The following is a 13,520-nucleotide window of genomic DNA, read 5'->3' on the forward strand; positions in this document are numbered from 1 at the left end:
CCTCTGGCCCCGCCCCGTGACTGTGTTTGTCTATAAAGTTGTTGTTGAGGTGGCGGGACCCTAAGATGGCGGCGGCGGCGGCGGCCGTGGCAGGGGCGGGGCGCGGCGGGGGTGGCGGCGGCGGCGGCGGCGGCGCAGCAGATCCCGGGCAGGAACGGAGCCGGGCCCGAAGTTGGGTTGGCGCGGAACGGAGTGAAGGCCGGAGGTGACTGCGGGGTGGCGAGAGGGACGGCAACCCTTAAGCTGTGGGCACTAATGGCGGCGGATGTGGTAGGGCTGGAGCCTGGTCCTCGCGCAGGCCTGGTCCTATCTGGTTCGAGTCTGGATGGTACCCATTGACCCCCTGATGGGCCGCTGCCCTCTCTGGGGCTCAGAGCCTCGGTGTTTCACGGTGCCCCCAATCGTTCACCGGGGGAGGCCTGGCCCTCTACAGCCATCCTCTGAGGTTGGCGACCCTGCGTTTTGCCTACGTCCATTATATTGCAGCGCCGCGCTACCTTGCAGGACTCTAGTCCGGTGGTGTAGCCGAGCCCCGTGCCAGTTCACACTTAAGCTCTGGCGCTCTTTACGGGCATGACCTTGGGCAAGCCCCTTTTCTTAAGAGTTTCAATTTCCTTGTTTGTAAGCAGTGAAAGTAGTACTAACTATAGCTACTCCACCTCAGGCGTCTTATTCTGGAGACAAATCTAGACAGGATCAGTTGTTACCCATTGTGAAGATGAAGCAACTGAGGCACAGACATTATGTCTTGCCCAGGGCCACAGTTTACTGCAGTGCCTGGCACCCTCCAGGACCCAGCACTTTTTATTTACTGTCTCAAACCTCTGACTCAGTTCCCTCACAACAGGATGGAACCAAATGAGGAGCTGGAAGAGGAAGACTCTCCAGGTGGCCGGGAGGATGGCTTCACTGCTGAGCACCTGGCTGCAGAGGCCATGGCAGCCGATATGGACCCCTGGCTGGTATTTGATGCCCGTACCACACCTGCCACAGAGCTGGATGCCTGGTTGGCCAAGTACCCACCATCTCAAGTTACTCGCTATGGGGACCCAGGTTCACCCAACTCTGAACCTGTGGGCTGGATTGCAGCCTATGGGCAGGGTTACACCCCCAACTCAGGGGATGTACAAGGGCTGCAGGCGGCCTGGGAGGCTCTGCAGACCAGTGGGCGACCCATCACACCAGGTACCCTGCGCCAGCTGGCCATCACCCACCATGTGCTCTCCGGCAAGTGGCTGATTCACCTGTCACCTGGCTTCAAGCTGGACCACGCCTGGGCTGGCATTGCCCGGGCTGTAGTTGAGGGCCGTCTCCAGGTGGCCAAGGTGAGCCCACGGGCCAAAGAGGGTGGGCGCCAGGTCATCTGTGTTTACACGGACGACTTCACGGACCGCTTGGGTGTGCTGGAAGCAGATTCTGCCATTCGTGCTGCAGGCATTAAGTGCTTGCTCACTTACAAACCTGATGTCTACACCTACCTGGGCATCTACCGAGCCAACCGCTGGCACCTTTGCCCCACTCTCTATGAGAGCCGTTTCCAGCTTGGAGGCAATACCCGTGGCTCTCGAGTGCTGGACCGTGCCAACAATGTAGAACTGACCTAATGGGGCCGAGCAGGAGAGACCACCTTTTGCTTGGATCCTTCCTTCTTCTCTTCCTTGTCCCAAGAAGGCTGAGCTCCTTAGCCCTGAGGACTCATTGGCGTGGGAACTGCCTGCACTCAGTCCCTTTGCACTTCTGCTCTCTTTGTGCAGGGCCAACTCCCACCCTCACAGGTTGGGGGCTCTGGCTCTTGGAGGGCGGGGCCCTCGGCGGCCCTCTTTGATGCTGCTCCCCACCACTGCCCAGGACCACAGCTTGGGTGCAGAGACTCGAGGAAGTCTGTCCTGGCCACCTCTGTCCCCACTATACTTAGCCTGCATTCTTCCTTTTCTTTCCTCCCTCAGAAGGGAGAAAACTTAGTGCTTCCAGCCCCTGCCCTTGGCGCCATCATAGTCCAGGTGGCCGGGCCCTTCCAGGACTAAGCATGCTATTGGGACCTGTACATGTTCTGGCCAAGAGGAGACGCAGGGTCATGGACATGGGGTCTGCTCCTCCCTGCAAACTCATAGCCTGCATCACCACCACCCCTTCCCTGGCTACCTTGACATGTGCCTGCTCCTGACATTTCAATAAAACCCAGCTCGGGTCTGTGTCTTGAGTGTTTTTTACAAACACTGTCCTGATGGTTATCTGTGTTGGCTCTCGAGGAAAGATGGGGCCGGAAGAGACAGCTCCAGCCTGAGTGGGCCGCCTTCTCCTCCTCCCTCAGTGGTGAAAGTAGTGTGCTGCTGTGCGGAGGCCAGGCACCATCGCTGAGAACCTCTTCAGAGCTGTTCCCCTCTGTAACCATGGATCAAAATCAGTTTTTTAAGTCTTTCCAGAAAGGCCCAAGGCCTTTTTTGGTATATTCTTTTGGTCCCAAGGTATATTTGTTTTACATTTTATTTTATTAAGAAAGAGTCTCTCTCCCAGCACTTGGGAGGCAGAGGCAGGCGGGTTTCTGAGTTCGAGGCCAGCCTGGTCTACAAAGTGAGTTCCAGGACAGCCAGGGCTACACAGAGAAACCCTGTCTCGAAAAGACAAAAAAAAAAAAAAAAAAAAAAAAAAAAGTCTCTCGATGTAGCCTTGACTGGCCTAGAACTTACTATGTACCTTAGGTTGGCCAGTAACTCTGGGAAATGCATTTGTGTTTGCCTCCCAAAGTTCTGGATTTAAAATCCTGCACCACCATCTCCAGCTTTTAGGTTTTTAAAAATTTCTGTTCATAGTGGTACATGCCTTCCATCCCAGCACTTGGGATGCAGTGGCTGTTGGATCTTTGTAAGTTCAAGGTTAGCCTGTTTAACAAGGTGAGTTTCAGGGCAGCCAGAGCTACCTACATAAAAGTGAGACCCTGTCTCAAAAACATTCATAGCCTTTGGTCTCAGTACTTGTGAGACAGTTGGATCTCTGAGTTCTAGGTTAGTCTGGACTATACAGTGAGATCCTGTCTCAAAAGAGAGATGGGGTTGGGGCAAGGAGGCTGATGATATGGTTCAGCAGTTAAGAGCATTAATTATTCTTCCAGAGGACCTTTAGTTTGGTTCCCAGAATTCACATGGTGGTGATTAGTAACAGCCTGTGACTCCAGTTCCAGGGGATAAAATGACCTCTTCTGGCCTCTGTAAGAACTGCACACATGCTGCTCTGACATGCATACAGGCAAAACTCCCATACATGGAAAAAAATCTTTACAAAGTATTGAAAACAATAAAATATAAAATGACTTTTCAGGGGGCGGGTACCGAGTCTGCTTGCCTCACATGTTTGGAGAAGTGGGTTTCCCTCATATGGCTCCCAAGGATCCGGCTCAGGTCAGGCAAACACCTTTGTCATCTGAGCCATCTCAGTTGCTCAGGCTTTTTTGTCTTGTTTTATCTTTTGAGACGGTTTCTCTCTGTAGCCCTGCTGTCTTGGAACTGTAGACCAGGCCAGCCTGGAACTCAAGAGATTTGCCTGCTTGTCTTTTCATGTTTTCATTATATGGCTCTTGCTGACCTGGAACTTGCAATGTAGACCATCTGCCTCACATGTGTTCATCTTTTTTTTTTTTTTAAAGATTTATTTATTATATGTAATTACACTGTAGCTGTCTTCAGACACTCCAGAAGAGGGCATAGGATCTCATTACAGATGGTTGTGAGCTACCAAGTGGTTGCTGGGATTTGAACTCAGAACCTTCAGAAGAGCAGTTGGTGCTCTTACCCGCTGAGCCATCTCTCCAGTCCTGTGTTCATCTTGACTTTATGATCCTCTGCTAACACCCCCTGAGTGTTAGGATTACATGTGTGCACCATCACACCCAAATTTATGTAGTTCTGTCCAGGTTTATACAGTGGCCAAGATTAAATCCAGGGTTTAGTGTCTGCTATGCATTCTGTCAGTGTAGCTATATCCACAGGCCCTCTGCTCCCATAATTTTGCCTTTTTGAAACAGGGCTTTGTTATGTAGCACAATTTGAGTTCTGATCTTTCTGCCACAGCTTCTTGAGTGCTGGGATTGCAGGTCTGAACCACCAAGTGTGTTCCGCAGGATTTAGATAAAGGGACTCCCTCTGTCCTTGCAGTTCCAGGCAGGGCATGCAGATTTCTAAGAAGAGATGGGCTGGATTTCAGCACCTGGGCTGGAACAGCCTAGCCAGTGAACAGCTTGAATATCCATGGACAGTTTTATCCAGAAGTCCTGGGGTTGGCATGCACTTCTGCCACCCTATCCAGGAGCCACACAACAGTTTATAAAGAACTTCCCACATGCATCAGTCAATTCTGACCTCTTTAAAGAGATACTGACCACATCCTGCCGTCAAGGAGCTGCTACTGCTATGTGTGATGGTATACGCCTTTAAGTCCATACCCGCAAGTGAATCTCTGGGAATTCGAGGAAAATCTGGTCTACACAGCAAGTTCAACAACAGTCAGAGCTACAAAACCATCTTAAAAGAGAGAAATTAAGGCCAAGAGGAGAAAGGATGGCCTGGGGTGGTGATTCAGTGTGAGAGCAGAGCTGGGACTTGCCACTGATCCTTCCCTTCTCGGGCAGAGTGTGGTCCTTGACCCCTGTTGTTGTCTTGACAGACACATACACAACCCACAGAGCAGGGACACTGGCGTGACTTTTTGTCTTTGGGCCATCCTCTTTTGCATGGCTGCTAGAGTCTTAAGGACCTGGCTTATGCACTATTCTGCCTCCCCAGACCAGTGCCCGCCCAGGTCTTGGTTGGAGGCCAGGGAGGTGTTGGCAGAGAGCTCCCTGAGATGTTGCTCCCGTGCCGTGCCAGCGCTGAATCAGCCTCCAGCAGCCTCACCGAGTTGGAATTTGGAGCAGAGGAGCGGAGATGCCGCTGGGATGACTGGGTGGAAGTGGCTGAGTCATGAGATGCTAGCTTAACCCCCTCCCCAGTTGCCTCCCTGTCCCGAGCTTCCCCAGGACCAAGTCCACCTCAGCCCAAACTTGGGAAATCCCCAGAGCTCAGAGTTGGAGCCAGGTGCCCTGCCTGTCTGATTGTCAATGCTTTTGTACTTGACTAAAGTGGGCCAACTCTCCCTAGGCAGAGGAGTGGCATCCTGGCAAAGCCTTGTGTTCCCACAAAGATGTCTATGTGGTATGGAGAGCCCAGGTTTTCTTTCCTTGCAAAGCCTGGCACATCCCTCTTCTGTATCTCTATGGCCTTCCATGGCCTCTTGCACTTTCTCATTGTCTCCCAAACTAAGCCAACAGCCACTAACTTGCTCCTCCACCCCAAATCTCTGTCCTATTCCACAAACCAGGTCCACAGATCTCTATAGAGATGCCCACACTCCTGATTCTCTACAGCAACTAGAAACAAGGTTTCTGCCCTGGGCTGGCATTGACCAGGTCCCCAACAGCTGTCTCAGCTGTCCTTAGGCACAGCTTCCTTATCTCTGCACTCAACTGAAGCCAACTGGCACATCCTTTACCACCTTGGCATGGAGCCTGGGGCCTCAGGCCTTCTTTGTTCTTAAACACCTGCTGTGTGGTACCCATCACAGAATCAGCGGTTACTTGGCAATCACTTGGTTGATAGTTGTCTCCTGCTGGTCCCCAAACCACAGACCCAGACTGTCCTCTACTAAGGCTGAGTGATGTCTACATTTCATCTCCCAGTCCAGAATAACTTCTTCAGAGATCATGAAGTAAAAGACTTGCATCAGATCTAGGTATTGTGAGTTCCACCTGTTTGATCTCTCCGCTTTATCTTTATCTTTGCTCTAGAACACGGCTTTCCTGCCCACGTTCTACCCTTTCCCACTTTGATGCCTCTGTTGATGGGTAACCTCTGTTGGCATGCCTGACATCACCACTGCTAGCTTATGGCACATCTCAGACCCACTAGCTTTCTAACCGTGTGGCTCTCCTACGTGTGGCTTTCAATCTATATGTCTAGGGACTCTCAAGGACAATGACTAGTTTATCCTCAGGGCACCTTCAGCATCCAGATCAGAGTCAAGCCTGGTGCAAGCACCAAATAACATTCTTGAATCCAGAGGGATTGTATGAAAACCATACATTATCTAAGCTCCATTTAGTTCTTTTATTTTTAAATGATTTTATGTGGTGGACGTTGTTCCTGTGCGTCTGTCTGTGTGCCTCGTGTGTTCTTTGTGTCCAGGGAAGCCAGAAGAGGATGTTGGATTCCCTGACACTAGAGTTACAGATGGTTTTGATCTACCGTGTGGATGTTTGGAATGACACTTGCGTCCTCTGCCACAGCCAGTGCTTGACTCGTGTGTGCCCCCTCTGCAGCCTCGAGCTCTGGCATTCTTGCCATTTTTGCAGAAAGGGAAACTGAGTCCCAGAGAATTCCAGTTCATTGTCTCAAGGCTGCAGAGCAAGCATATGGCAGAGCCAAGACTTGAACTCATTCAACTCCAGAGCAGCTGCTACATGCTTAAGTCTTGCTACTGAACGTGCTCTTGAGGCAGAGGTGCTGCAAAGAGAACTAGTGCCCTGCAGGGACATAGGGTTAACTTGTGAAGTACACAAGGTAGCTTCTCGGACTCACATGGGAGACAAGCAGAGCCCAAACACAGATTCCTCCAACACTGATCAAGAAGCTGAGTGCAGCCTGTCTGGAAAGGAAGAGTCTCTCCAGCCTACAGGGAGGACTGCTCCTCTGACAAGCTAAGGGTTTCCCCGAAACCTGGGCTAGCAGGGCTTCTCTTGCTTAGCCAGTTCCTGCCTACATGGAAGTATGGAAACACTGGGTTGTGTAGGAGCTGGCCAAACTTAGACAAACCCCTGTGTCTGCTCCATTAGTAAAACTGAGAGAGGTCTGACAGAGGCCTGAGAGACAGACATACCCTGCCATGCCTTCCTAGTACACTGCAAACCTCAAGCCCCTGGAACAAGGGGGTGTTCTGGGAAGGAGAGACTCTATTTGACCCCCAACTCCAGCTAGGACCTGGGGCAGAATCCGGGAGTACAGGGCACAGCTGGATTGGGAGATGCTTCCACCAAAGCTTTGGCACGATTTGGGGGATTTTCCTAGTAGGCCAGCTGCACCCCGCTCTTGCTGACTGGGAGGGGCCTTGGCAGGAATGAAGATTGGGTCACAGGGCTGATTCACTGAGGAGGGAAACTCCCCACTTCTGTGACGTACATGCCCTAGGCACTGAAGGGTAAAGCTAAGGGCACTAGTCTGAGAAACACTTCACCTGGTTTTTCTTTGGCCAGTGGCCTCCTAGGAGGGGATAGTATACCTGAGTTAGGCAGAAGGATGAGAGGGCAGGGAGCAGGTTTGTGGGGACAGCTTTTCAAGAAAGGAAACTAGAGATTGCAACTGGAATGAAGTCTGGACAGGACAGCTCAGGTATCCTTTCTTGTCTATTTTATGAACGAAACAAGCAAGGCTCATCGTAAGAGCAAACACTTATACAGGCCTGCTCTGCACAGGCAAACACTGGGTACCTTATATTCCTTAGCTCTCTCCACCCCACACAGCACTCCTTTTATTGATGAAAAATGAGATTAAAAGATGCTAAGATGGTCAAAGTGGAGTCAGGCACCCGAGAGGCTGAGGCAGAAAGGTTAGGAGTTCAAATTCAACTTCAGTTACACAGCAGTGTGAGGCCAGTCTAGGCCACATGATATCCTGTCTCAAAACAAACAAGAAAGTAAAAACTGGACAGAGCCAAGACTACAGATGCTCTAGTGGCCTGCCCAGCTCCTAAGGATGCCTCCTACATCAGGGCATCAGGGCATTCTGTCTCTGGTCCCCCAGCAATCCTAGCTCGCAGAGGCAGAAGCCTCTTTAAGATTAAGTCTGATTGGTTTCTACCATTGGGCCCAGCTATGCCTGTCAGGCACCCTGGAGGATAGCCAAGTCCCATACCAGGCCTCCTCTGCGGCTCCTGAAGGGAGAGAAAACTGGCTGCCACAATAAAATAAAATAAAATAAGTCAGCCAAACGTTCAGAGGCCAGGAGAGGGCAGTGAAGTTCCTGCCAGAACCTCTCCAGAGTTTTGACTTTTGACCAAACAAGCTTCCCTTTCCTGTGTTGACGCTCACCTCTTGCATCGTGTGCATATATGCACATAGACATAGCCCCCCCACACACACACACACACATGCCCAGAAACAGAGATACACACACACGTGCACACACACACACACACACACACACACACACACACACACACACAGACACACACAGACACGCCCAGAAATGTACACACACACAGGGAAAGTCTGGCTCAATTGCCCCAGATGGTCCTGGTCATCTCGGTCTGTAAGTACCCCAGGGGGCCTGACAGCTATGGCTTTTTGAGGTGGGGCAAGCAGCCCCTGCGCAGGCGCAGGCAAGCTTTGCCCCACTTGGCTCTCTTTCAGGCTCCATGACTCACTCCCTTGCCCCCCATGACTCAGTTTACACCAGTGCCTGGAGGTCCTCACAGCTCGGGTGGGGCGCTTTGTGGGTGCAGCCCAGGCCCGCCAGCCTTTCATCCCAGGATAAGCGTCTCATCCCACTCCTGGCCAGAGCAGGAGTTGGCACCGCTGCGATCAGCAGGGCAGGCTCCTGGGAGCCTGGGGACCGGAAGTGTTTATGGGGGAGGGGAGTCCTTGGTCTGGGCTTTTGAAAGAGCTGAAAAACTGCTAGACAAGCTCCAACCCTCCTGGGCTTGGGTTTAAATGGAACAGGACCCACTCAGTGGGTCAGGCTAATTGGACAGAGCCGTTGTGGACACACAGAAGAGGAAATGGGCTACATGGCACCAATCTTATCAGCAAGAGAGAACTCTAACATGTTTCTTGCATTTCTGGGAGTCTCCCTCCGAGCATTATCCATGATTTAACCTGTCTACTCCCCCAAGCAACCCAAAAAGCAGATACAAATGAAAGGACTGAGCCATAGACACCGAAGGAAGTTTGCACCGTGATAAAAGGAGGTTTTGCAAAGAGGGACTAAGCTAAGACATATACACTACCTTAAGGATGGTTGCCAAGGGGGTTTGTATATGCGTTTGCTCTTACAGTGAGCCTCTTAGTTATACACTGGGTAAGAAAGGATATCTGACACATCCTGGCCAGCCTCGCTGACACATCTAGCCAGCTACAGTCTCTTTTCCCTCTCTCGGGAACTGCTCCCACAGCCTGATGCCTCCCTAGCTACGTGGGTTGCAGTGGGACTGAGAGGCCCAGTGTTCACCTCCACCCTTAGATCTCCTGGGTCCAGGAACTCAGTGTGTGATGGGTGAAAAAGAAGGCAGATCTACCACTACACGACTCTATTCCCCAGCTATGAGACCCTTGCTTCTTTCCGCTTCTCCAGGTCATGTGGTTCTGCTCCATCCTCCTTCCACCTCTTCTTCCTCTGCCCTTCTTCCCTTACCATTCCTCCCCTCTCTAAAGCCTCCAGCCACACCTTTCCTTCCACTGCCCAATCACAGTCTTTAGCCTTTATTGACCAGTTAAAGGGCTGGAAGGATGATGGCTCAGTGCTTAAGAGAGCTGGCTGCTCTGCCCAGGGACCTGAGTTCAGTGCCTGGCACACATGTCAAACAGCTCACAGCCACCAGCTCCAGAGGACTCAGCACTGTCTTTCGGCCTCTGCAGAAACACACACACACACACACACAACACACACAACACACACACATAGTGGGGGCAGGGAAAGGGAGCAGAGACGGAGACAGAGACAGAGACAGAGACAAAGAGACAGATCTTCTAAGAGCCAGGAATGATAGATCATGTCTTTAATCCCAACATTCCAAAGGCAGAGGTCACCCTTGTCTTCAAGTTCCAGAATAGCCAGAGATACACAGAGAAACCCTATCTCAAAAAGAAAAGAAAAGAAAATTGTGGGTTGTATTCTGATATTAATTTTGCTTCCTCACAAGGAGCTGCCCCAAAGAGGAGTGGATCACATACTCAAGTGGTTTCATATGAACCTCCTCCCCATTTTAACTGGTCAATAAAGGCTAAAGACTGTGATTGGGCAGTGGAAGGAAAAGGTGGGGCTGGAGGCTTTAGAGAGGAGAGGAATGGTAAGGGAAGAAGGGCAGAGGAAGAAGAGGTGGAAGGAGGATGGAGCAGAACCACATGACCTGGAGAAGCTGAGCGAAGCAAGGGTCTCATAGCTGGGGAATAGAGTCGTGTAGTGGCAGATCTGCCCAATGTAGGCATATAGCTTATAAATATAACGACTTAGTTGTGTGGCTTTTGCACAGGGTCTGTAGTAGGCTAGCCCAGAACTCACTGTGTGGGCTTATTGGTGTTGGATTTTTATTGTAACAGGAAGAAGAAAGAAATAAAGAGAGAGAGAGAGAGGGATGGAGGGAGGGAGAGAGAGAGAGAGAGAGAGGAAGGAAGGAAGGAAGGAAGGAAGGAAGGAAGGAAGGAAGGAAGGAAGGAAGGAAGCATGGGAGAGAGAGAGAGAGAGAGGGTCAGTACACACCGTTGATCCCAGCACTTAGGAGGCAAAGGCAGCCTGATTTCTAAAAGTCCAAGGTTAGCCTGGTCTACCTAAAGAGCTCCAGAGCATCCAAGGCTCCGTTGTAAAGCCCTGTGTCAAAAAGCTAAAAACAGATAAATAGAATGAGTTTGCCAGGTAGCTCAGAGATTAAGAACACTTGCTGTTCTTCCAGAGAACAAAGATTTAGTTCCCAGCACCCAGGTCTGGCAGCCTCTACTGCTTCCTTGGGTACCTATATTCATGTGCTCAAACCCACAGGCACAGGTACAGAACCTATTTTAAAATCAAATAGATTAAAAAAAAAACATTAAAAAGGCAATACTGGCCAGTCCTGGTGTCTGAGTGATTCCCAGGGCCCAGCAAAAGGGGACCGAGTTTCCAGAGCCCTGAAGACAAGGGGTAACACACCAAAATATGGACTCATTTTTCATTCCACCTTCATTGGCCGAGCAGCTGCAAAGAACAAAGGCCGTATCTCCCGATACCTAGCAAACAAATGCAGTATTGCCTCAAGAATTGATTGCTTCTCTGAGGTCCCCACAAGTGTATTTGGGGAAAAACTCCGAGAACAAGTTGAGGAACGGCTGTCTTTCTATGAGACTGGAGAGATCCCACGGAAGAACCTGGATGTCATGAAGGAAGCTGTGGTTCAGAGGAAGCGGCTGCTGAAATCACCAGAAAGCTGGAAAAACAGGAGAAGAAGCGCTTGAAGAAGGAAAAGAAGCGACTGGCTGCACTGGCCCTGGCCTCGTCAGAAAACAGCAGTACCCCAGAGGAGTGTGAGGAGGTAAATGAAAAATCTAAGAAGAAAAAGAAGTTAAAACCCCAGGAAAATGGAATGGAAGACCCACCTGTCTCTCTACCTAAATCCAAGAAAAAGAAAGCTCCCAAGGAGGAGTTGGCCAGTGACCTTGAAGAGATGGCCACTAGCAGTGCTAAGAGAAAGAAGTCCTCACCTAAGGAGGAGGTGGCCAGTGAACCAGAAGAGGCAGCAAGCCCCACCACCCCTAAGAAGAAAAGGAAATTTTCTGAGGAGCCTGAAGTTGCTGCTAACTTCACAAAGAGCAGCACAAAGAAAAAGAAAAAGTCCCAGAAAGCACAGGAGGATTAGAACGGACCTGCTTGGTGGGAGGGGCATACCTTGTGGTGGCAGCTCCTGCCCATGATAAAACCCCAATAAAAACACAAAACCAGGAAAAAAAAAAAAAAAAAAAAAAAAAAAAAAGGCAATACTGAGGATTCCAGAGGAAAACAGAGTGACATGGTCTCGTGTGACTTGTAAGACCCAGCCAGTAGGGACGAGTCACTTCTTGGATTCTGGAAAGTGACTGGCGTGGTGACAGGGACTCTCTATAAGACTGAGGACACCAGAGCTGCCCCTGACACTCTGTGGCATTTATCCTGGTCCAGTCACCTCTTTGGGGACTAGGTCCTCCTCTGCCTCACATCGGTGTAGTGTGGGTGACGGCAGATGATGTAACACAGGTGAATCAGGGTGTTCCGAAGGAAGGCTGCCACACACACAGCACGAGCCCCCAACCCTGGCTGGGGCTTTACTCTCCACTGTTGCCTTTCCCTCTTCCACAGTCCGCCCATCAGATGGCTTGGCCCAAACCTTGGGAGTCAGCAAATGGCTTAATCCCTTTCCCAGACCCCAGCCATATCCCTGTTCAAATATCTACCCCAGATATTTCGTTGCCAAACCTGGGTCAGGCTGCTCAGCCTGCTGTCCCGGGGTATTGGCTGAGGACTTGCCAGCCCACCTTCCAGCTCACCCCTTCAATACACATTCTGCTGTGTGCCCTGAATCGTGGCTACCATGGCCTTCCCGGCTGCCCACCCACAGGCCTTTGTACTCACTGCCTCCAGCCCTAGGAATGTCTCCCTTGACTTCCAGCCCTTTCTGCCAAGAAGCCTTTTCCCACTGACCCCCACCCCAGCTGCAAAGAATGTTTGCATCCATCCTAGGGGCTCCAGGAATGCCCCAGATGCTCTCAGGCTACTGCCCCCATGCTGTTGAACCTCAGGACTGCTTTCTTTGTACTCTGACCACCTCTCTAGGTTGTCAGTGTCTTGAGTGTCTTGTTTTTAGTCAGCCCTGCCTCCCTGACAACTGACTCCATTCCACTTCCTCTAATGTAGTCCAGGCTGGCCTTGAACTTGCTATTAGTAGAAGATAACCTGGATCCTCTTTGCCTCCCAAGTGCTTGAATAACAGCTATAAACACTATAGCTGATGTTTGTTGTCCCAGGGTCTGTAGCAGGCTAGCCCAGAACTCACTGTGTAGACCAGGGCGGTGTTGAACTTCCAGGGATCCCCCTCCCTGAGTTCGGAATTGCAGGGTCCATTCAACCTTTAGTGCAGTTCATTTGGGTCAATGAAACTGTGGTTGCATGCATGGAATACTACACAGTCATAAAAGAGTCAAACATAGCCACACCCACTGTGAAGGAACTGCACAAGATAAAGAGAGTCAGAGCCAGAACAGAAAACCTATGCAGTGTGACTCTAGTGGTACAGAATTCTAAAAGAGCAAAACTTAATCTATGGCTATGGAAGTGACTCCCGACTGCAGAGGGGCAGGAGGGCCCTCAGGGAGTGCGCAGATGATAATATCCTGATTGGAAGATGACTACATAAGTCAATACACATAGCCAATACACTAAAGAAGTGCAAGCTGTTTTAAGTGTAAAACACATATCAAGGGCTGGAGAGATGGCTCAGCGGTTAAGAGCACTGACTAACTGCTCTTCCGAAAGTCTTGAGTTCTATTCCCAGCAACCGAATGGTGGCTCACAACCATCTATAATGAGATCTGACGCCCTCTTCTGATGTGGTTAAAGACCGCTACAGTGTACTCATATAAATAAAATAAATCTTTGAAAAAAAGAAAAACAAACAAACAACAAAATGAGGTTGGAGAGATGAATGACGGGATAAGAGCACTGACTGCTCCTGCAGAGGGCGTGGGTCAGACCCCATCACCCAGGCTCTAGTACCTTGGC

General features: G+C 50.6%; 1 protein-coding gene and 1 pseudogene across 2 annotated transcripts; both read left to right on the forward strand.

Moving 5' to 3' along the window:
• Positions 1-40: 40 nt before the first annotated feature.
• Positions 41-2,214, forward strand: AI837181 (expressed sequence AI837181). Of its 2 annotated transcripts, none has more exons than NM_001256515.1 (2): positions 41-205; positions 834-2,214. In NM_001256515.1, exons 1-2 carry the CDS (start codon positions 66-68, stop codon positions 1,237-1,239), a joined length of 546 nt encoding a protein of 181 aa, NP_001243444.1. In that variant the 5' UTR covers positions 41-65; the 3' UTR covers positions 1,240-2,214. The 2 variants fall into 2 exon arrangements, with proteins under 2 accessions (NP_001243444.1, NP_598910.2); NM_134149.2 differs by having other exon boundaries at positions 848-2,214.
• An 8,611-nt stretch (positions 2,215-10,825) lies between these two features.
• Gm25432 lies at positions 10,826-11,697 on the forward strand (annotated as a pseudogene).
• Positions 11,698-13,520: the final 1,823 nt, after the last annotated feature.

The sequence above is a fragment of the Mus musculus genome, chromosome 19 (assembly GCF_000001635.26).
Source record: "Mus musculus strain C57BL/6J chromosome 19, GRCm38.p6 C57BL/6J".
In the NCBI taxonomy this organism is placed as follows: domain Eukaryota; kingdom Metazoa; phylum Chordata; class Mammalia; order Rodentia; family Muridae; genus Mus; species Mus musculus.

Coding starts and splice junctions, on each gene's coding strand:
- AI837181 (NM_134149.2), top strand. CDS start 66: ATGGCGGCGGCGGCGGCGGCCGTGGCAGGGGCGGGGCGCGGCGGGGGT. Junction 206..847: donor GAACGGAGTGAAGGCCGGAG/GTGACTGCGGGG, acceptor CCCTCACAACAG/GATGGAACCAAATGAGGAGC.